Here is a 24,577-nt window from a genome sequence, read left to right on the forward strand (position 1 = left end):
TACAGAACTGAAGCATGTGCACATACTCGAAAAGCAGAAAGCAACCGTCTCAGTTAATGTGTATGGTATCATGTATTCCGATAATGAGTGGATGGTGGCAGGTAAAGAAGAAAACGTGGAGGATGAGGAGGAAGGAGGGGCGGAAAGAACGAGGAGAAGAAGTAGGAGAAGGACGGTGGAAAGACATAAAGATTTTCAAGTAGTACCGTTATATGTAACAAAGTATCATCGCGAAAAAATTGTAAATCTATTAATGTTGCAGGTTGTACGTACAGATACATATCACTTCTATTATATATCTTGTCAAGACTTGCACGCAGTAGTATTACTACACACCATAATTCCATTTTCGTATGTGAGAGCTGTCTCTGTTATTTCAATTCTCAGGAAAGATTATGTATACATTTAATTGACTGCACACAGTTTAAACCAGTCACCAGCATCATGGCTGATGAAAATCATCAGACTATTAAATTTACAAAATTTCGAAATAAACTGAAAATACCGTTTGTTATTTATGCTGAAATGGAATGTATCTTGCAACTAGTTGCCGGTTACAGTAGAAATTCTGACTCTGGTTCATATTCCGCTCCGGTACATATCCATAAATCATTTAGTATCGCATACTATATACAACGCATTTATGATCAGAGCTATTTCCAGTTTAAGCCGGCCGAAGTGGCAGTGCGGTTAAAGGCGCTGCAGTCTGGAAACGCAAGACCACTACGGTCGCAGGTTCGAATCCTGCTTCGGGCATGGATGTTTGTGATGTCCTTAGGTTAGTTAGGTTTAACTAGTTCTAAGTTCTAGGGGACTAATGACCTCAGCAGTTGAGTCCCATAGTGCTCAGAGCCATTTGAACCTATTCCCAGTTTAAATTGTACAGAGGCAGTGAATGCATAGAATGGTTTATAAAACAGCTCTATGCAATCACCGAGATAGTGCAAGACTTTCTTTTATCACAAAATAAACAAATGAAAATGAGCTCTGAGGAAGAATCGCTGTTTCAGTCGGCAAAGATTTGTCACGTTTGTAAGGAACCGTTTGAGAAAAGTAGTGTTAAACACAGAGATCATTGTCAGTTTACTGGTGAGTACAGACGTGCAGATCATCCTGCCTGCAATGTAAACTACGGACTTTGCTTTACACTGCCTGTTGTATTCCACAATCTGACGAATTATGATGGACATTTGTTAATCACAAACATTTGCGAAGAAACGGAGACTGATGATGATAACAGAACATTTACATTAAATCCAGGTCGTGTTTCACTTATATCCTCGAATATGGAAAAATACAAAGCTTTTACTAAAAGTATGCCAGTAACACACAAAGAGCGTGTCTGCAACATGAATTTCCGATTTATCGATTCACTAAATTTCCTGACGTTTTCTCTTGAAAAATGTGCGTCATATCTCAAACCTGATCCGTTCACAATAATGAAGTCATATTTTCCCCACGATCACAAATTCTGTCTTGTCAATCAGAAGGGGATTTTTCTGTATGAGTATGTGAACAACGAATCTGTTTTACAGGAAGATCGTTTGCCTTCAATCGAAAATTTTAAAAGTCTCTTAACAGGTGAAACGATAACAGATTCAGAGTATCAAAAAGCGTGTAATGTGTGGAATACATTTACGTGTAAGACACTTGGAGAATATTCGTATTTCGCAGTCTTTTCCGTGATACGTATGAACTAGACCCAGCACATTATATTACCTCACCTGGTTTAGCATGGGACGCTCTACTGCAAACTACTAAAGTAGAATTACAGCTTATTACTGACATAGAGCAACTTCAGTTTATTGAGAGAGGTATTATAGTCCGTGAGACGAGTGATTGGTAGTGACAGTTCCAGCGGGCAGACGGCGCTGTTGCCGAACGTGGCTCACAGCACGCGGCGCCCTGTCTGCTACACGCATTCTCTAGCGGCAGAAATAAAAGCGAGACAAAATACAAGTCGTATTGGTACGTGTGAATTTATTTAAAGTTGATGCTTGAAATATATTAACTCGAAAACTGATAAGAGCTATTTAGTACAAGTATCTAAGATGCTGAAACATAATAAAGTTATTTGTTAAACTTCACAACTGAAATGAAAACTATTTTCGCAAGTTGTTGAACATTAGCAGTTTTGGTTTCCATTGTTAAGTATTAGCATTATTAATTTGTTCTATTACAAGCTATAGAATAATTGGTCAGTGTACTAAGATGATCTGGTTGTAGATCGATAGCAAACTCCCTCCTTACATTCCTGAATACGTTGTAGTTACTGTAATGGAAAAACACCACTCACATCACTGTCAGAATCTGATTTGACATTGTCTTCCTCAGCACTACTCGAACTATCACTGCTCTCTCCCAGATGTATAATTAAATTTTCGATGCATTCTTCCACAACCCCTTCGGTTTTGGCCGCCTCTCTGATGGCACTTGCAGTGCTGTTTACAATTTTAGCCCACGTCTCGTTTGTCACTTTATTGATAGCTGCTGGAAGGAGAGTTTCCACTTCAGAGATCGTGAATTTTTTATTGTTTGCAGCAATGTAATTTTTTATCTGCGCCCACACTCCTTCAATTGCATTGACGTGACAGTGGTATGGAGGAAGCTGAACGATTTCATGCCCGTGCCTTTTAGCAATCTCGTCAATTACATATGTTGGAAATTAGGGTTTCTTTTGTGCCACAATTTCGAGCAGTTCCGCCTTCCTTAAATCTTCTCTGAAATCTACTTTTCGCCGTTTCAACCACTGAATGATATCGTCTTTTTTTGTTGCCAAGGTTGGTGCCTTATCGTGAACAACGGAATGATAAGGCGCATTGTCCATAACAATCACTGATGGACTTGTCAGATTCATCATAAGCGATGTCTCGAACCATTCTTGAAATACTACACTGTTCATTTCTTCATGGTAATCTCCCGTCTTTTTTGACCGAAACATTTTCAAGCAGTTTGGCACAAAACCTTTAGATGTACCTGCATGTAAGACAATAATACGCTCTCCTTTGCCAACAGGCACTGCCATTGTCCCCTCGGGCGTTCCATCATTCCAGCCTCTACGTAAAGAATGGCTGGCATTGACCCAAGTTTCATCTAACCACACTATACTTTCGAATTCCACACCCATGATCCTGCGCAGAAATCTGCACCGCCATGCAACTACGTCTGTCCTTTCCATTAATATTTTGCGTCCGTTAAACAGTGAATAGCTGAAGCCTATGTCTTTCAACACTGTACGCAATGAAAATTTGCTCCCTTTAAAAAGATCGTCTTTCTGAAGCGACACCTGTAATTTAGATAGAGTGGGATGTTCCCTTCTCTTATAATAGCTGAATATATGACGACGAATAGCGTCTTTGTGAAAATCGTCCAAAGCTGTCACCTGCTTATTTCTCGGTCGCTTCTTTCCTGGTGTGTGCAGCTTTGTTGTGCCACTCTCGTCACAATCTACACTATACTGTTCTTTCCTTATCTTTACAACAATGTTCTTACTTATTTTCAATGCTGCTGTAGTTCTCTTCACAACCTGAACAACAGGAATTAAGGGCCCACCTTTGTCCTTTTCTTTCTCAAAGTAATCCCTCACAGAGCACACGAATTCACGGGCCTGGGTGTGTAGCACACTTTTCTTCCTCTGTTTCACTTCTTGTGTTGGGCTGGTACTACCCGCCGCACTAGACATTGTTTACAACGAAACATAAACAAAGAAACACTAAAAACAACAAAAACGAAATAAACTAACGAAACATAAACAAAGAAACACTAAAAACAACAAAAACGAAATAAACTGCGAATTCAACTTCAGACAAACGACGAACGACCGCACCGCCTGCACGCGAGACGCTGGTAAGTTTGATAAGCGCGCGCGACCGGGTTTCAGAGCGGCAACGTGGCCCTTGGTACCTGCTCAAAGTCAGGCCGTCATTGGCTGCCTGCCTGCGGTCGCTAGGCAACGGAAAGACGCTACCGAGCTGTCAATACCAAAGACTCGTCTCCCAGACTATAGAGGTGGAATTGCTCACTGTTCGTGTTGACATGCGGTTGCAAACAATAGGTTCATGTCAGGCTATGATGAGAATATTTATGAATCTTATATATCTCGATGTTAACTGTTTATACCGCTGGGAAATGTTGCAACATTTGCCTGTATCCAAGTTTGAATGGCTCTCTCCAGAGAGTAAAAAGTTTTGTCGTAGAAGATGTACCTAACGATTCAGATACAGGGTACATACTGGAGTAGCTCTTGAATTCCTGAAAGTATTCATGATCTACATTCTGATTTACCATTATGCCCTTTGAAAATGGTACCACCAACTAACCGTGTCAGCAGTAAACTTAGTGCTCCAAAAACAAAAAAATGTTATTTCTACTTTGTATGATAAGAAGAATTATGTAATACACTATAGAAATCTAAAACAGTGTTTGCAACATAAACTGACACTGAAAAAGATTTATAGAATACTGTCATTCAAACAAGCGTCGTGAATGAACCCTTATATTAACATTAATGCAGAGAATGGTATGAATGCAAACAATGGATTTGAAAAAAATTTCTTCAAACTCATGAGTAATAGTGTCTTCGGTAAAACCGTGCAGAATGTACGAAAAATAATTGATCTAAGACTAGCGTTATGCTGGAAATGTAGATATGGAGCATCAGCATTAATTACAAGACCTAATTTTAAAAGGAGCATTGTATTTAAAGAAAATTTAGTATTGAACTGAAAAAAATTAGTGTCGACTTTCACTATGGATATATACTAAATAAGTTTCCAGAAAAGCATGTAAAACTATGTTATACTGACACTGATAGCTTAATTTATCACATTAAAATTGTAAATTTTTAATGAAAACATCAGAAGTGATGTAGTTAAATTGTTTGACACTTCAGGTTTGCCTTAAGAAAATAAATATAATATTCTACTTGTTAGCAAAAAGGTGCTAGGTTTATTGAAAGATGAGTTAAATGGCGATTCTATAATTGAATTTATTGATCTTCGAGCTAAAATATATGCACTCAAGCTGAATCACAACATGCAATGCACAGAGCAAAGGCAGTGAAACAGTTATCTGTTAAGGAATTAAGCATTGATTACTATCGACAACGTATATTGAATTCAAATGTTAAATCCGCTGAACAGTATGTAATTCAGTCCAAGTGTCATGTAGTTTCTACTATTAAACAGCAAAAGCTGTGTTTGTCAGCAGACAATGATAAACATTTTGTACTTTCAGATAAGATCAGTACATTACCTTGGGGTCACTATCAATTGAAAAAATGTTATGGTATGTGAATGATTTTTCTTTTTATTGTGTAAACTTTAAATATTGTACATTTTTACTGTGGAAAAAGTGAAAATATAAAAAAGTATTTTGTAACTGATTTATTGTGAAAAAATTATAAGCATATAATACATTATATAACAATAAAGATATATAATAGATTTATTTTATTCTATTTCATATAAAAATTCCACTAAGCAACCTCTGCAATACATTTTTATAGGAGGTGGACCATCAAACTGACAATGTGCATTCAGATCATGATGGTTAGAACAATATTGATATTTAGAAATAAAAACATCATTCTGAAACACTTGTGGTAACCTATGGAAGTCACATGAAATGTCAAATAAAGAAGGAAACAATTGTTTAGGAAAAAAATAATAGTCAATAGCATTCAAATTTTTATACTCTTCTTCCATAAGTTTCTTATAAATTCCAGAAAGCAATTCACAAACATTTTTCGATTTAATCCAGCCGAACAAGAAGCAAGTATTATCATCATCTTCAGCAGCAGCAGCATTAGCAGCAGCATCAGCAGCACAGTCGAATCTGTAGTCTTCCAATTGCAGCATTTCAGTACCTTCAGGTAGAATTTGTTCCAGAATATTTAGGACATATAGGCACAGTAAAATTTTTGAAAACATCCATGTTTTACAATCATTGTTATCTTTTAGCAATGAGTGAAATAAAGAGTGTAATACACTGAAAGAGACTTAAGTGTTCACAGCTTGTAGTACAGATTCATTTCCAACACTTAAATTAGCAACTAACACTCTCACTGGATGTTTGTCTGATTTAGCATCAACAGTCATAACTTTATTCATTTTCTTTTGCTTTTGTTTCTCTCAGCTACTGGAGTGATGGAATGTTAGTAAATGAAGTGGAGGTCTTACTCAACACTGTTTTTATATCTGAGTACACTTTGTGACTTGATTGATTGATGGAGTCCTTTCTATTATCGAATCATGAATGACCAGGCAGTAAGCTATTGTATTTTTCAGATATGTTTTTTTGTTTTTATTTCAATCTTCATGTCAACAATGGAAGACTTGAGTGTTTCATCTTGATGTGAACAGTCAATGAAAAATATCGGGCAGTTCTTAAACTCAGTACAGTTCAGGAATGGGTTTCCACTTCTTCTTATATCACTCACTCCATAATACAATGATTGAAAATCAGAGTACATTTCAAACGCTTCTGCAGTATTTTTCGTTTCAAAGTCAATTGCAAAGTTCTCCTCTGGGAATTTAGAAGAATTTAAATACAACTTCAAATCTGATATACTCATTTTGTCAAATACACTTGAATCAGTAGTAATCGAATTTCTGTTTGACTGAAATGCCATTATTACATACCTGGCTGTTTCAAGAGCTGTATTAAATTTAATTTGCCATGTCCATGAGCTAATTTCTGGTGCAATACACCTAGTCAGGTCCCAGTGACGAAACTCCAGACTTAGACTGACATCATTTTTTAAACTATTCCACAGCGATATTTGTTGCCTTTCGGACACTTGAACGTGTGGCATCTCCCAGTACATTTTCTCCAACACTACTTTTGACTTGGTATCTGCTTTATCTGTGATAATACAGTTAACATCTTGTCTGTTACAGATCAGCTCCAGTTGATGAAGAGAATTTAAAGTATTCTTTTTATAATCCTCTGCAAAGCCCAATATCATTTTCAGTGGGATGCAAAAATTGAAACGTCCATCACCATCGACTAGTTTTTTTCAAATCATCTATTGTGCCCCAGCCAGCGTTTGCAAAGCATTAGCTTCACATGTTGTAAACGAAACATACCCTTTCATTAATGTTGCAATTCCTGGATTACGCATATGATCAATAATTTGGTTATTGAGACGGTACTGAATGTCTGAAAACAGGTAAAGTGCACAGTTTTTAGTTAACTCAATATCGCTAACTTTCCCTTGTCCCTCTGCATTAAGAAGCTGTCTTTCAATACACAACCGGCTCACAGAAGGTAACAGGTAAGTGTTTTCATTTTGTATAACAAGTGATATGGAATCGTTTGGAGCAAAAACTGGTTGACCAAAAGGTTTATACTTATGATACTGAAGGCGAGTAACAGAGCCATCGACGAGTATTTTTCCTCTTATATTCAACATCCTTCTTAAATATCTTTCCCTGTCTGTTGTTGTTGTTGTTTTAGTTCACTGCGAAAGTAAAAAAGACTCGAATGAGAGCATGAAGAGGATGGTGTCTGTATTTATAGCACTCTGTATCCTAGTGATGATAGTATTTGTCTATTATGATGAGTTTAAACATTTTTCACTTTCCTTTTCTTTGTTTTTCGTTTCTTGTTATTTTTGTTATACTTTACAGTGTCAATGCATCTGGTGTCTTTGGTTAAGCGAACATCTTGTTTGTACACAATATCCATTTTTTATCGTATTTTTCGTAAGTGTAGACGAAGAGTTATGTTTTCACCATCAAAATCGACAAGATTTCCGTATTGATCTTCGATTGCTACACTTAATTCTGAAACGTATCTTGCAACTACTGGCATGTAAATGGGCGAGTTTGGTGTCTCCACAATCTTATATCCCGGTGCAACTGTTGGCCAAAAGTGATGCAAAGTGTGTGTAGGATCACCATTGTGAAATGATCCACCTGAGATGTTACACTCAACGCATAAGACGTTAACATTCTGAATATTAACTGGATGTTCTGCAGTCTTCAAGGTTTCTTTAGCAATCACAGTTTCTGCAAAACTTAAAATTGAACCTATGTTATGAAGGATTTTGAAATCTATAGTCACATTGCTCTTTATTATTTTACACCGACCTAGCGTTTATTGTAGCTAATTTTTACCGATACTCAAATCCTTTTTTTTTCGTTGAATTGTCATTGTCATTTTTCAAGTTGTATGCAGAAATTTCTCTTGATAACGTTGTAAAAATATATTGTACACGGATTAGTAAAGCAATACAATCACACAAAATACAGGACAATTAAAACACGGCCAGTGGACATAAAACATGATAGTCCTCCATCTACTGTGTACAATAAAATTAAAATGATTGATCCACACCGGTCGATATTCAAAATTGGTGATTGTCAGAATTAGTAAACAGAAGGCTGTCTTTGACAAAGGATACACTGCAAAATGGAAATTTTCAGAATACGTAAGGTACAAGAAACTAACGCAAGAACGTATTTCCTCGAAGATTACAAGTCTCAGCCCATAGCTGGAGCTTTCTACGCTGCATAGCTACAAAAACCAAATATCCATTGGCATATCTTGTTGAAAAACTTATACGCAAAAAAGGAAACAAAACTTTGGTAAAATGGCTCTGATTCAGCAATTCACACAACAGCTGGATTAATTTGAAGAAATAAAATAACCACAGTCATTGCTCAGTTACAACATGCAAAATATGCTGATTCACACGTGTTTTGTTGTTGTTTGTGTGTGTGTGTGTGTGTGCGTACGTAACCGATTCATCTGGCCAGCTGTCTGACCTTGGACAACTGCCAGAGCGTGATGACTCAGACGGGTACGGTGAGGTGGCGTTAAGCGTCCGCGCTGCGTATATATACGTCCTCAACGTGTTCCAGAAGGCGCATTACCTGTCTACTGACGTGGATAACATGCGGAGAGAGCTGAGAGTGTTGGAAGAGGGCGCTGCTGCTCGCTGCAGGGTGGGGGCGGCGTGTGCTGTCTCCCTAGCCGCCGTAGCGCTGGTACAGGGCCTCCCAGAACGCCGCCCTTTCGGCGAAGGGCCGCCGCTCCACGATGAACCCCTGCCGCCCTACGTACAGGTAGGCGGGGTCGTCCACCGTGAACGCCGGCCACGAGACGTCCAGCTCAGGATCTGTCGGTTGCCTGTGGACACACGTGGGAGAGTCAGAACAGATTTCGGAAAAATTCAAAAGCAAAGGCGTCAATATTAAGAGCGGAAAATAAACGCCAGTGCTTCCAGCAGCGAGGGAGAATGGATAGGTGGAAAATACACAAAGTAACATTTTGGGTCAAATTGAAATAGGTGACAGTGGATCCAAAACCGACTGTATTGAGATTGGGAACCAATCGTTGGAAATCCATATTTATTTTGTTATGAACATTCACAGCACACGTCACATAACAACAATGTGGCTCATAGTAACTGCTCAAACTGGCGACCACCAGTCTCATTGCTTGCATGGAGCACTTTGTCAAAGATCCCTGGTGTCTGCTGTACCAAGAGGCAGGCAGCTAGGACCCTAGCAAGCAGGTCTTCATCAGTTTCTATGGGGTTTCGTACACAAACATCTTATGTAATCACAGGAGAAAAGTTCAGAGGTGTGAGATCTGGCGACCGCACTGGCCATGGGACTGGACCTGCCGTTCCTGCTCAGGTGCTCGTGGACATTAACATGGAAGTGGGTAGGTGCACTGTTGTGTTGAAGCCGCAAAGGGGTAAAGCCTCCAAGAATTATGGCACCACATCTGACATGAAAACCGGGTAATGGGACCTGTCAAACGGGGTGGTAGCAAATAAGGTCGTATCAGGTGATTCTGACAGTGTTCATTCACACATTGACAGAGAATCGTTGCTGGTGGCCACTGACGTGGGTGCCGTGGGGATTGTTCTCACTCTAGATATTGCTGTTGCTGCTGTTGGAAACACTGTCAAGGGTGAATGTGGCCTCAACCGTGAACAATACAAACTGGAGTAAGTTTGGCACTTCATCACTACAGTGGATAATGCACTGGCAGAAGAGAATGCATGGCTCAAAATCTATTGGTTCCAGTGCTTACACATGTTCTTCATGATAGGTGTGTAATAGCTGTACCACCAGTACCTTCCACAGTGTTTGTTTCACTGGCACGTTGACAGGTACTTATTGATGGGTGGTCTGCCACACCACCATCTCCTCGATCTCTGGCGTGTGGACATGTCTTTGGTGGGAACATTGGCCACTCTCTGTGGCGTGAATGACCCCGTCTCTGTTAAGTTGGTATCTATGGAGATAAACTTCTTCCAATTAGGATGAAACTGGTTAGGAAAGCATTCCCCGTACATTCGTAGTGCCACACCGTATGTCTGCCCACTCTCACAATGGGTTGAGTTTCATTGTTGACTGTGCACCATGCACTGTATACAGTAACTCACTTCACCATGGACACAGCATAAGCTGTCTGATGCAATGGACAACTAACACTAGTGATAGTGACATGCATGCAGCACAGGTTAATGCACTGGTGCGATGCATGCAGGCGTCATACGACACACATGCTGTGAGCTAAGTTGTGTATGGTATGTCTGCTTGGTTTGTGAGAGGTGTACACTCTTTATTACACGCTGCCTGTTCCAGTGTAAGCAGACACCTGGGATCTTTGCAACAATGCAGAATGCTTCATGCATCTTTGCAATACATACACTGATTGTGAGACTGATGGTATCCCTTTGAACAGTTACTACCAAGTACGTTGTTGTTATGCAGTGTTTGCTGAGTATGTCCATAACACAAAGAATATACACTTACGACCATAGGTTCCCTATCTCAATATAATCGGTTGCGGGCCCACTATCACCTGTTTTCATTTGACGCAAAATGCTTGAGACACCCAATCGCATATAAACTTATGTGGCAGCTATGGTGCGATGTACCGCTCTTAGTGTTAATAATGTGTTGTAGATACACCCTTCAAGCGCATTTTAAATTGTTCTGTCCCTTCAGCTTTTATCTTACATAACATATGTTCCTTTATCACACATGAAACAATTGAAACAATGCGATCTAGACAGAGGGTCTCCCAGAAGGAATGGTCCATATTCAGGAAGTTGAACAGAACGATCATTTGAAGCAAAAAACTTCATGTGGACATATTTCCTATTTTGAATGGTTTCCGAGATATAATGCATTTAATACACATTGTTATTTATTTTCTGTGTTATTCAATACGCTGTCAGGTTTACACAAGCTCAACAGTTAACTGAACAGTAGAACATATTCTTTGTAAAGTATTAATTGAAAAATACGTATTTTTAACACATTCATTCCTAAGCATTATCGTACACGTCACATTACACCTGCTGCACAGTTCAAGTTAAATGTTCAAATAGCCCACCGTCAGCTTCAGAGCAGTTAGGCAGCCTCGGGAGAACATATTGTGTTGCTTGCCTGGGAGCCTCTGCACGTTCCCTAATGACGGCAGAAGCGACCGTCATGCGACCAAGCAGTTCTTCTCGCTTGTACACCTTCCGTTTGTGCACCTCAGACTTCATCCACCCCCACAAAGAAAAATTTAATGGGGTAAGACCTGGTGATTTTGGTGGCTACTTTATTCTATCAGGACCACTCAAGCAATTAGGGTAAGATACGTATTTGAGCGCCACTAGTCCAAAAACAAGTGTGCAGCATATGTTTTCCATCTGGGAAACCATTCGGAATTGAACAGATGAACATATGAAGCTTTGTGCTTCAAATGAGCGTTCTTTTCGTATCCGTGAGTATTGGTCATTCCTTCTGCGACACTCTGTACATTACGAAGTGCCTATTTTTAAATACACAGATTATGCCATAATTTAGCATGTATATAAGGTATCTCATACTACGTCTTCTAATGCACTTAATTTAATTTGCTATACTTTTTATACAAGTATATTTACAGTTGCCTCTAACTGGCGCCAATCATTTAAACTTTACGTAATCTACAAGGGCACGCGGAAGAGTAATGCCTCTGATTTTTTTATGTGACAGTTTTTTCCAGTTTCTGCATTAAAAAATTATTACTGGTGAGCAAATTTGGAGTACATTGTTAATTCTCAGACTGTAGCCTAGAAGTAATCCATAGTTGTTAACATAATTTTCAAAAATTAAAAACTAATTTTTTAAAAATATTTTTATATTCCAGAAATTTAAGCAACACTTCAGTGTAAAGAGCCAAAGAAACTGGTACGCCTGCCAAATATTGTGCAGGATACTCGCGAGCATCCAGAAATGCCACAAAACAATGTGGCATGCACTCGACTAATATCTGAAGTAGCGCTGGAGGGAACTGACACCATGAACCCTGCAAGGCTGTCCATAGATCTGTAAGACTACGAGGGGGAGCACACGTTGAATAGCAAGTTGCAAGGCATCCCAGATATGCTCAATAATGTTCATGTCTCAGCAGTTTGGTGACCATCGGAAGTGTTTAAACTCAGAAGAATGTTCCTGGAGCCACTCTGTAGCAATTCTGGAAATCTGGGGTGTCCCACTGTCCTGCTTGAATGGTCCAAGTCCGTCGGAATGGACTATAGACATGAATGGATGCATATGATCAGGTAGGATGCTTACATACGTGTCATCTGTCAGAGTCGTGTCTAGACCTATAAGGGGTCCCATATCACTCCAACTGCACGCGCCCCACAGTAGTACAGAGTCTCCACCAGCTTGACATGCAGGTTACAGGGATTCATGAGATTGTCTCCGTACCCGTACACGTACATCCGTTCGATACAATTTCAAACGAGTCTCGTCCGAGCAGGCAGCATGTTTCCAGTCATCGCAGTTCAATGTCGGAGTTGACGGACCCAGGCGAGGCGTAAAGTTTTGTGTCGAGCAGTCATCTCGGGTAGACGAGTGGGCCTTCGGCTCCGAAAGCCCGTATCGATGTTTCGTTGAATGGTTTGCACGCTGATGGCCCAGCACTGAAATCTGCAGAAATTTGTGGAAGGATTCCACTTCTGTCACATTGAACGATTCTTATCAGTCGTCGTTCGTCCTGTTCTTGCAGGATCTTTTTCCGGCCGCAGCGATGTCGGAGATTAGACGTTTTACCGGATACCTGTTTTTCACGGTACACTCGTGAAATGGTCGTACGGGAAAATTCCCACGTATCGGTACCTTGGAGATGCTGTGTCCCATCGCTCGTGCACCGACTGTAACACCCGTTCAAATTCATTTAAATCTTGATAACCTGCCATTGTAGCAGCAGTTATCGGTCTAACAACTGCGCCAGACACTTGTTGTCTTATATAGGCGTTGCGGACGGCATCGCCATGTTTGCCTGTGTACATATCTCTGCATTTGAGTACGCATACCTACATTTTCTTTGGCGCTACAGTCCAAATTTAAATGTTAGGAATAGAGTTGCGCTCTGCCAAAACTGCAATTCGGTAGTTTTGGTACTGTACATAAATGACGTAATAAATGGTAGGATTACCAGTAGTATTGGAAACATTGATAGGGAAAGAAACGTAATTAAATGTGTGGGAGAAGAACTGCTTGCAAGAGTTTCCTGTTATTGTTGATACGTGTGAAAGTTGCTTGGTAATAACACAAACTTGGTTTATATAACATCGCGGAAGCATTTAAGTGATATTTGAAACGTTTTTGTTTTGTGTTTCTGTAAGGGTACGTTTTTTTTAAGCAACTTCGTTTTCTAGAGCTGTATTACGAATCTGTATTGTTTTTTTACTGTAATGCCGCTCTGTTTCACATAAGAAATCAACAACTTTCGAGAACAATCTCAATTAAACATTGACAATTTGAATTTTGCTCCAAAAAGTTTCTACACGCTCGAACAGTCCACGGGTATACTGCAGGTTCATAGTGTCCAACGGGCACAATATTTCGGCGATCAGACATGTGGCCATCGTCAGGTGCGCTGACGAACTGAGCTCCTGAGGGCGGGCAGCCGATTTAAATCCCCTCCCCCCGCGGGCCGCTCTCTTCGCCGTCCGCGTGAAGACGTGGGCGTCGGATTCTGTCGTAGCGTCGATGTGCTTGCTACGTCCGCCCTGGTCGCCAGTTCGTACTTCTTGCTTAGAGTCTTCTTAATTACATTCAATGCCGGGTCCCAAGCCCTGCTGAGATTGTAGCCGCAATCTCGGTTGATAAGATCTTCCCTGGTGCGAATTTCGATGGCCTGCCTTATAACGCTGTCCCAATATTTAGAGGTCTGAGCCAGGATCTTGGTACACTCATAATCCATCTCGTGTTTCTCGGACAAACAGTGCTCTGCTACCGCCGACTTATTTGTATATTTCAGTCGAGTGTGCCATTGATGTTCTCGGCAACGATCTTCGATGGTGCGTACTGTCTGTCCGATAGAAGTCTTCCCACACTCAGAAGGAATTTGGTATATGCCGGCCGTCCTCAAACCGAGGTCATCTTTCACACTTCCCAGTAATGCCCGTGTTTTATTGGGCGGGCAAAAGAAGGTTTTAACTCGGTGTTTCTTTAATATATGGCCGATTTCCCCCGATAGTGCGCCACTGTACCGAATAAAGGCAGTGGCTACCTCTTCTACCGTGACTTCATCCGTCTCCACAGTTTGTGCTGTGGTCGTGGGACGGAGAGCGCGTCTAATCTGCCATTCCGAGTACCCGCTTTTTCGGAACACGTTTGTGAGGTGTTCCCATTCCTGGGGCAGATTCTCTGCGTCTGAGATGTTGCGCGCCCTGTGTACTAGTGTTTTTAGTACTCCATTCCTCTGAGAAGGGCGGTGGCAGCTGTCTGCATGCAGGTACAGGTCAGTGTGCATTTTCTTCCTGTACACACCGTGGTTCAGGGTACAATCAGCTCTTCTCTTGACCATGACGTCCAGGAATGGTAATCTTCCTTCTGCTTCGGTCTCCATAGTGAATTTGATGTTTGGATGTATGGAGTTTAGGTGTGTAAGGTAATCCAGGAGCTTGTCCCTACTATGGGGCCAGATGACGAACGTGTCATCGACATAACGGAAGAAACGAGTAGGTTTCCAATTGGATGACGCCCAGGCTTCCTCCTCGAAGTACTCCATGTACAAATTCGCGACCACCGGCGAGAGTGGGCTGCCCATTGCGACTCCTTCCGTTTGCTCATAGTATTCCCGATTAAACAGAAAATACGTTGAGGTCAAAACATGCCTAAAGAGTTCGGTGGCCTTCTCGTCAAATTTCTGCCCAATAATCTCGACTGACTCTCGTAGAGACACCATGGTGAATAGTGAAACCACGTCGGAGCTCACTAGGATATCAGTGTCTTTCAGTCTGAAGATGTCGACACGTTTCACGAAATCCACGGAATTACGGATATGGTGAGGTCATTTACCTACAGAGGGGCTAAGTAATTCAGCCAGATATTTTGCCAGCGAGTAGGTGCCCTAATGTTGCTGACAATCGCGCGCATAGGTACCCCCTCTTTGTGGACCTTAGGGAGTCCATAAAGTCTTGGTGGTACAGGTCCTTGGGGTGGCAATTTCTGCAACATGCGGTCGTGCATCATCCTGATGAAACGTAGGGTTTCACAGGGATCGAATGAAGGGTAGAGCCACGGGCCGTAACACATGTGAAATGTAACGTCCACTGTTCAAAGTGCCGTCAATGCGAACAAGAGGTGAAAGACACGTGTAACCAATGGCACCCCATACCATCACGAGGGGTGATACGCCAGTATGGCGACGACGAATACACTCTTCCAATGTGCGTTCACCGCGATGTCGCCAAACACGGATGCGACGATCGTGATGCTATAAACAGAACCTGGATTCATCCGAAAAAATGACGTTTTGCCATTCGTGCATCCAGGTTCGTCGTTGAGTACACCATCGCAGGCGCTTCTTTCTGTGATGCAGCGTCAAGGGTAACCGCAGCCATGGTCTTCGAGCTGATAGTCTATGCTGCTGCAAACGTCGTCGAACTGTTCGCGCGGATGGTTGTTGTCTTGCAAACGTCGCCATCTGTTGACTCAGGGATGGAGACGTGGCTGCACGATCCGTTACAGCCATGCGGATAAGATGCCTGTCATCTCGACTGCTAGTGGTACGAGGCCGTTGGGATCCAGCACGGCGTTCCGTATTACCCTCCTGAACAAACCTGTAAGTAGGCTGTTTAGGTTTTTATATTGGTAACGCCACGTAGCGCTCTGTATGAAAAACACTGGCTGTGCTGTGTGCAGTCTGTGGCTAGTTTGCATTGTTGTCGGCCATTGTAGTGTTGGGCAGCTGGATGTTAACAGCGCGTAGCGTTGCGCAGTTGGACCTGAGCCACCAGCAGTGGTGGATGTGGGAAGAGAAATGGCGGAGTTTGGAAATTTGTAAGACTGGATGTCATGAACTGCTATATATATTATGAGTTTTCAACACTATTAAGGTAAATAGATTGTTTGTCCTCTATTAAAATCTTTCATTTGCTAACTATGCCTATCAGTAGTTAGTGCCGTAGTTTGAATCTTTTATTTAGCTGGCAGTAGTGGCGCTCGCTGTATTGTAGTAGTTCGAGTGACGAAGATTTTTGTGAGGTAAGTGATTTGTGAAAGGTGTAGGTTAATGTTAGTCAGGGCCATTCTTTTGTAGGGAGTTTTGAAAGTCAGATTGCGTTGCGCTAAAAATATTGTGTGTCAGTTTAAGCACAGTCATGTATAATTGTTCAAAGGGGACGTTTCACACCGATTCCATATTCTGCTAACAGTCATTGGATCTCGACCAACGCGAGCAGCAATGTCGCGATACGATAAACCGCAATGGCGATAGGCTGCAATCCGACCTTTATCAAAGTCGGAAATGTGATGGTACGCATTTCTCCTCCTTACACGAGGCATCACAACAACGTTTCACCAGACAACGCCTGTCAACTGTTGTTTGTGTACGAGTAATCGGTTGGAAACTTTCCTCATGTCAGCACGTTGTAGGTGTCGCCACCAGCGCCAACCTTGTGTGAATGCTCTGAAAAGCTTATCATTTGCATATCACAGCATCTTCTTCCTGTCGCTTAAATTTCGCGTCTGTATCTCGTCATCTTCGTGGTGTAGCAATTTTAATGGCCAGTAGTGTAGTACAACGGGAAGTGCTCTCTGCTATGTCGAAGGCCCACTCGTCTCCCCGAGATGACTGCACGACACAAAACTTTACGCCTCGCCCGGGTCCGTCAACTCCGACATTGAACTGTGATGACTGGAAACATGCTGCCTGGTTTTCAGATACAGATGTAGAGGTAGAAGTAGATACTGCATTTCCGCAAACTCACCCAGTCTTGGCGAAGTTGGTCCACAGGCGAGTCATCTTCATGGCAATTTTCCCGTCCTCGGAATCCTTCTCTGGCGGTTCTCCAAACATGATGTTGCGGAACAAGAACGCCATATCTGCTCCATGACCGGTTCCTGCAACGAAATAAGACCTACTTGGTGGTCACCCTAAAAATAAATAGCCAAGGGACCAATGAAAACATAAATCTCGGTCAAACGGCCAACTATCGCTTGTTGTGGAGGTTGGCAGTTGACACTCAAATACGCAAATGGAACGCACTGTTCACCAAAGGTGGGAGTCTCCGTTACTGTATGATTATACAATGATCGAACAGAACTATTATCCACGACTGTATAGGGAGGTTATTGAAATTTATGAACATGAAGATAATTTTAATAGAAAAGAAGAGGCCTTGAAATATGGACAGTGGCGATACAGAATCGATAAGTGATTTTTATCTATGACGGACTATTATCGATAGTTATATTTTATCTTTGACTAGTTTTCTCTCTGCTACTATGTGCAAGCTAGACCACGCCCACTTTCCGCGGTATTTAGGCCGCTCTCCGACGCCCGACACGTCAGTCGGCAGGACTCAGCAGGACCAGCCATACCTCTGAGGATCTCCAACGTAGTATTGGACGAAACGTTCGGAACAGAAGAATTCCATGGACCACGGCCATATAACCCGGAAGAATTATCAACAACAGTACTATCCGGTCGTGAAAGCCTTCGTTGTATACATGCAGTGCATCCTGATGCAGATTGCAATTCCTGTGTGATGGTCTGAACTGATGTCTGCCTATTACACATTACGACCCTCTTCACCTGTCAGCCGTCTCTGTCAGTCAACAGACGAGGTCGGCCTGTACGCTTTTGTGCTGTACGTCTCTCTTGACGTTTCCACTTCACTATCACAGCGGTAACAGTGGACCTAGAGAAGTTTAGGAGTGTGGAAATCTCTCTTACAGACGTATGACACAAGTGACACCCAATCACCTGACCACGTTCAAAGTCCGTCAGTTCCGCGGAGCGCCCCATTCTGCTCTCTCACGATGTCTACTGAAATCGTTGATATGGAGTACCTGGAAGTAGCTTGCAGGACATTGCACCTAATATGAAAAACGTATGTTTTTAGGGGTGTCCGGATACTTTTGATCACACAGTGTACGTTGTGCATATGACGCACATTACATAACACCTGCAGAGGAACTGAGAAAGCGGCATTAAAATTATAACCACTTTTAGCAGTATCGGTACAACATAGCCCAAAGCTGATTACTTAAAAATTTGTGAAATACGTAATCCTGGAACTCTGTCTAATGCGAAAATACGACATTTATATGACATGGTACATGAAGACAAACGTTCAAAACGAAAATATTGAAAAGAAAGCACCACTACACAAAAATCTTAAAGCTTTGAAACGAGAGGGTATTGAACCTTTTACTTGTAATGTGGCTGTTAGTCATTTAGCCCTAATTTACATACTATTCAGTAGCAAAGACAGTAAGACTGTCTATCTGTTTCAATTTGTTTCAATTTCTGTATGTCCACATTTCTCTCTGCTTCTCTATCTGTATATCTACGCCGGTAGCTCTTTACTTTCCTCTGTTGTACTAAATCTACCACTGTGACACTTCATGTGGTTAAATTCAACCTCTAGGTGGCTAAATCTTCATCTGTGTTTACCTCTGTGCGTCTAAGACTATCTCTGTATCTAACACCATACCTGTATTTGCTCATCTTTATATCTCTATATGCCTAACTTTATTTCTCATCTTCCACTCGCCATACTATTATTTGTCTATCTTCATAAATCTTTGTTATGAGACAAAATACAAACTGGGAATTTGTGGTAAGTACTATGGGACCAAACTGTTGAGGTCATCGGTCCCTAGGCTTACACAGTAATTAATGTAACTTAAACTATCTTTCGCTAAGGACAACACATACACTCATGCTCGAGGGAGGACTCGAACCTTCGACGGGGGGGTGCCACGCGAACCGTGACAAAACAACCAAGACCGCGCAGCTACCCCGCACGGCGACAGAATACAGTACCTTTGAGTTTATCCATGGACTGCGCCAACTGGGCCATAAGAGGTCCTTGTGGAACAAGCTCTCGCTGGATGTCGAAGATGTAGAAGTAGACTGGCTGAGAAGACTTGGCACTGTGCACTTTGGCCGCCCTGACTGCAGCACAGGCGAACATCGTATCTCCATACAGCTGCGGCAACCAGAGAGAACCCCATGTCAGCGTTCGCTTCTGCTGGAGAAACTTGGAACATAGTTGTCACTGCGTGACTGAATGAAGCAATTCAGTTGGTACTGAGTCACACTACACTTAGGTATGAGGCTTGTGGATTACAAGCAAGGTTCTAACAATTCGATTCACAGATCTAGAGTGAATATGACAAAAATAATAGTTTACAATGACAAAATTTTTTTGAACTACATTGCTGGCCATTAAAACTGCTACACTAATAAGAAATGCAGATGATAAACGGGTATTCATTGGACAAATATATTACACTAGAACTGACATGTCATTACATTTTCACCCAATTTGGGTGCATAGATCCTGAGAAATCAGTACCCAGAACAACCACCTCTGGCCGTAATAACGGCCTTGGTACGCCTGGGCATTGTGTCAAACAGAGCTTGCATGGCGTGTACAGGTACAGCTGCCCATGCAGCTTCTATACGATACCACAGTTCATCAAGAGTAGTGAGTGGCGTATTGTGACGAGCCAGTTGCTCGGCCACCATTGACCAGACGTTTTCAATTGGTGATAGATCTGGAGAATGTGCTGGCCAGGGCAGCAGTAAAACATTTTCTGTATCCAGAAAGGCCCTTACATGACCTGCAACATGCGGTCGTGCATTATCCTGCTGAAATGTAGGATTTCGCAGGGATCGTAACACATCTGAAATGTAACGCCCACTGTTCAAAGTGCCGTCAATGCGAACAAGAGATGACCGAGACGTGTAACCAATGGCACCCCATACCATCACGCCGGGTGATACGCCAGTATGGCGATGACGAATGCACGCTTCCAATGTGCGTCCACCGCAATGTCACCAAACACGGATGCGACCATCACGATGCTGTAAACAGAACCATCGCAGGCGCTCCTGCCTGTGATGCAGCGACAATGGTAACCGCAGCCATGGTCTCCGAGCTGCTGCAAACATCGTCGAACTGTTAGTGTAGATGGTTGTTGTCTTGCAAACGTCCCCATCTGTTGACTCAGGGATCGAGACGTGGCTGCACGATCCGTTACAGCCATGCGGATGAGATGCCTGTCATCTCTACTGCTAGTGATACGAGGCCGTTGGGATCCAGCACGGCGTTCCGTATTACCCTCCTGAACCCACAGATTCCATATTCTGCTAACAGTCATTGGATCTCGACCAATGCGAGCAGCAATGTCGCGATACGACAAACCGCAATCGCGATAGGCTACACTCCGACCTTTATCAAAATCGGAAACGTGATGGTATGCATTTCTCCTCCTCACACGAGGCATCACAACAACGTTTCACCAGGCAACGCCGGTCAACTGCTGTTTGTGTGTGAGAAATCGATTGGAAACTTCCCTCATGTCAGCACGTTGTAGGTGTCACCACCGGCGCCAACCTTGTGTGAATGCTCTGAAAAGCTAAACATTTGCATTTCACAGCATCTTTTTCCTGACGGTTAAATTTCGCGCCTGTACACGTCATCTTCGTGGTGCAGCAATTTTAATGGCCAGTAGTGTACTATTTTCTTGGTAATAATTGAATCTCCTTGTTTTTGAGGCACTAAATCTGCATACGACCTCAATTTTTTTCGTGTTATGCACAGTTTTTATACAGCTCCATCTGGTTATAAGCAAGAAAATTACAAAACATATGCAATTGGAACCGAAAGCTATCAAAGGATCCAGTGTTGTTGAATGACCTTTAGTCTGTTGCTCATGGAGAGTGAAATGAGCCTTCAGGAGAACAGTCGAGTTGTTCAATTAATTTCTTTATTCTGGCCCCCGGGACCAGTACATCAGGAACAGCTTGGTGGAAGCCGGCCGGTGTGGCCGAGCGGTTCTAGGCGCTTCAGTCTGGAACCGCGCGACCGCTACGGTCCCAGGTTCGAATCCTGTCCTTAGGTTAGTTAGGTTTAATTAGTTCTAAGTTCTAGGGGACTGATGACCTCAGATGTTAACTCCCATAGTGCTCAGAACCATTTGAACCATTTGAACCAGCTTGGTGGAGGCATCCAGTTGCCTCTCATGCGAAACAACAGACAGTCGGCATTGCTGACACACAAAGAGGGGGCCGAGGGAGGCATCACTCGAATTCTGGTGTCGGCGACGTCTCCGGCTGCGACCGTGACGACAGTGCGGTGGAGAGCTGACAATGGCCGTGAACTTCCTCCAGCCAGTCAGCGGCTGCCCTGTGAGTCGGAGCAGGCTGCTCTGTCTTCCGGTTGAGCAGCAGACCCCGTACTGCATTCTGAGATGTCGCTGCGGGTCCCACAGGCTTGTGGTGTAGGCTGTGATACTGAGGTGAGAGTGATTTAGCACACGAAAGGCCGAATACTTATACACTGCAGACTATGTTGGTTTAGGGCTCCAGGCACGTATTACAAACACTTCTGTAGTGGCAGGTGAGTAAAAGGCTCCCCTTCTTCAGCTAGCGAACTGCAATGTCGGCTGTTGCCTCACCGCACCGAGCTGGCACAGTCGGTCTGCCGTGTTTTGCTTCGTAATGCGTAACAGTCTCGACTGTCTGTGACTGGCTCTGTTGCGACTCACTACTGCTCTGGCGTATTTTTTGACTGAATACAGTCAATATGCTACATTTACCTCCTTTTTATTAAGACACGGTTCCTTGCGTCGACCAAACTAGATTATCCTTTGCGCTACACTTCCTGGCGACTGGCCCTTCTGACCCTGTTTCGCCTCTGAAGAATTATTTTACAAATTGTTTCCTTAATCCTGTCACTTTGTGAGATTGTCCGCACTGCGCACAGAGTGTAACAATGTGTGCAAACTTAGCTCACCACTTAGTGCGCAAATGGACAAATCATCTGAACTGTCTTCTCAATCCCAGGGTGTTAAACAGACATTATATATCTACGTCTACATCTTCACCTACATACATACTCCGCAATCCACCATACGGTGCATGGCGGAGGGTACCTCGTACCACAACTAGCATCTTCTCTCCCTGTTCCACTCGCGAACAGAACAAGGGAAAAAAGAACGCCTCCTTTCCTTCAGAGACTCCCAACCGAGTTCCTGAAGCATTTCCGTAACACTCGCGTGATGATCAAACCTACCACTAACAAATCTAGCAGCCCGGCTCTGAATTGCTTCTATGTCCTCCCTCAATCCGACCTGCTAGGGATCCCAAACGCTCGAGCAGTACTCAAGAATAGGTCGTATTAGTGTTTTATAACCGGTCTCCTTTACAGATCACCACATCTTCCCAAAGTTCTACCAATGAACCGAAGACGACTTTCTGCCTTCCCCACAACGGCCATTACATGATTGTCCCACGTCGTATCGCTCTGCAATGTTACGCCCAAATATTTAATCGACATGACTGTGTCAAGCGCTACACTACTAATGGAGTATTCAAACATTACAGGATTCTTTTTCCTATTCGTCTGCATTAATTTACAGAAGAAAATGGTTCAAATGGCTCTGAGCACTATGGGACTCAACTTCTGAGGTCATTAGTCCCCTAGAACTTAGTACTAGTTAAACGTAACTAACCTAAGGACATCACACACATCAATGCCCGAGGCAGGATTCGAACCTGCGACCGTAGCGGTCTCGTGGTTCCAGACTGCAGCGCCTAGAACCGCATGGCCACTTCGGCCGGCATTAATTTACATTTATCTATTTTAGAGTTTGCTGCCATTCTTTACACCAATCACAAATCCTGTCCAAGTCATCTTATATCCTCCTACAGTCACTCAACGACGACACCTTCCCGCCGGCCGGTGTGGCCGAGCGATTCTAGCCGCTTCAGTCTGGAGCCGCACGACCACTACGGTCGCAGGTACGAATCCAGCCTCGGGCATTGATGTGTGTCATGTCCTTAGGTTGGATGGGTTTAAGTAGTTCTACGTTCTAGGGGACTGATGACCTAAGATGTTAAGTCCCATAGTCCTCAGAGCCATTTTGACACCTTCCCGTACACCACAGCATGATCAGCAAACAGTCGCACATTGCTATCCACCCTATCCAAAAGATCATTTATGTAGATAGAAAACAACAGCGGACCTACCACACTTCCCTGGGGCACTCCAGATGATACCCCCACCTCCGATGAACACTCACCATCGAGGACAACGTACTGGGTTCTATTACTTAAGAAGTCTTCGAGCCACTCACATACATGGGAACCAATCCCATATGCTCGTACCTTAGTTAGGGGTCTGCAGTGGGGCACCGAGTCAATCGTTTTCCGGAATATACAAATATTGAAGAACCTTCAACATCGCAGCGCGTCAGCAATCGTTGGTTAATATATTAAAAAACTAAAAACCCGCCTTGATTGCGAAAAAACCACCTAGTGTTAACCTAGTTTTCGGCGCAGATAACTACACCTTCTTCAGAACAACAATGAAACCCACAAGTGCCTAAGAAGACCATTGTCAATGATTAAAAGAATACCATAGCTATACATTTATAAACAAAAAAAAAAGGAAAAAACAAACAGTACATATGTACAAAGTCAAAACCACTACGTAACGTGGAGCGTACACCATCAAGTTAAGTAGTGGTTTTGACTTTGTACATATGTACTGTTTGTGTTTTCCTTTTTTTTCGTTTATAAATGTATAGCTATGGTGTTCTTTTAATCATTAACAAAGGTCTTCTTAGGCACTTGTGGGTTTTGTTGTTGTTCTGAAGAAAGTGTAGTTATCTATGCCGAAACCTTGGTTAACACTAGGTGCTTTTTCCGCAATCGAGGAGGGTTTTTAGTTATTTAATATATAAATATTGCCCTGTATGGCAGCTAATATCAGGTGCAGATCATAACAAAATTCATTAGAAATGGTGCTGTTACGTAACTAGAATGCATGAATTAATAAAAGTGAAAGTTTGGGATCTATTCTAGAAATACAAAACAGCTATTCTCTTTTTTTCTACATTTAATTCATCAACTGTGCTTTCAGGTGTAAAGCAATACACAGTAATCATGTTCAATTACTTTCAACACACTAACAAAACATTTAACTCTTGCACATGTTGAATTACGATTATTAAAATCGTTATCTCTACACATGAAAAATTTTTTATGACAGGAAAGAATGATTAAAATCTTCATTGGCTCATGTACATCTACGATT

General features: G+C 42.4%; 1 protein-coding gene across 1 annotated transcript in view; it reads right to left on the reverse strand.

The window, feature by feature from the left end:
- Positions 1-5,410: 5,410 nt before the first annotated feature.
- Positions 5,411-24,577, reverse strand: part of LOC124717023 (esterase FE4-like) — a 115,224-nt gene continuing 96,057 nt past the window's right edge. Inside the window, exons 8-11 of the mRNA XM_047243676.1 lie at positions 19,294-19,459; positions 17,231-17,363; positions 8,880-9,135; positions 5,411-5,866 (exon numbers count right to left, since the gene is read on the reverse strand). Of these exons, the coding sequence (XP_047099632.1) occupies positions 8,976-9,135; positions 17,231-17,363; positions 19,294-19,459 (459 nt within the window). The 3' untranslated portion in view covers positions 5,411-5,866; positions 8,880-8,975. The remainder of the gene's footprint in view (positions 5,867-8,879; positions 9,136-17,230; positions 17,364-19,293; positions 19,460-24,577) is intronic.

Source organism: Schistocerca piceifrons, chromosome 9, assembly GCF_021461385.2.
Source record: "Schistocerca piceifrons isolate TAMUIC-IGC-003096 chromosome 9, iqSchPice1.1, whole genome shotgun sequence".
NCBI lineage: Eukaryota > Metazoa > Arthropoda > Insecta > Orthoptera > Acrididae > Schistocerca > Schistocerca piceifrons.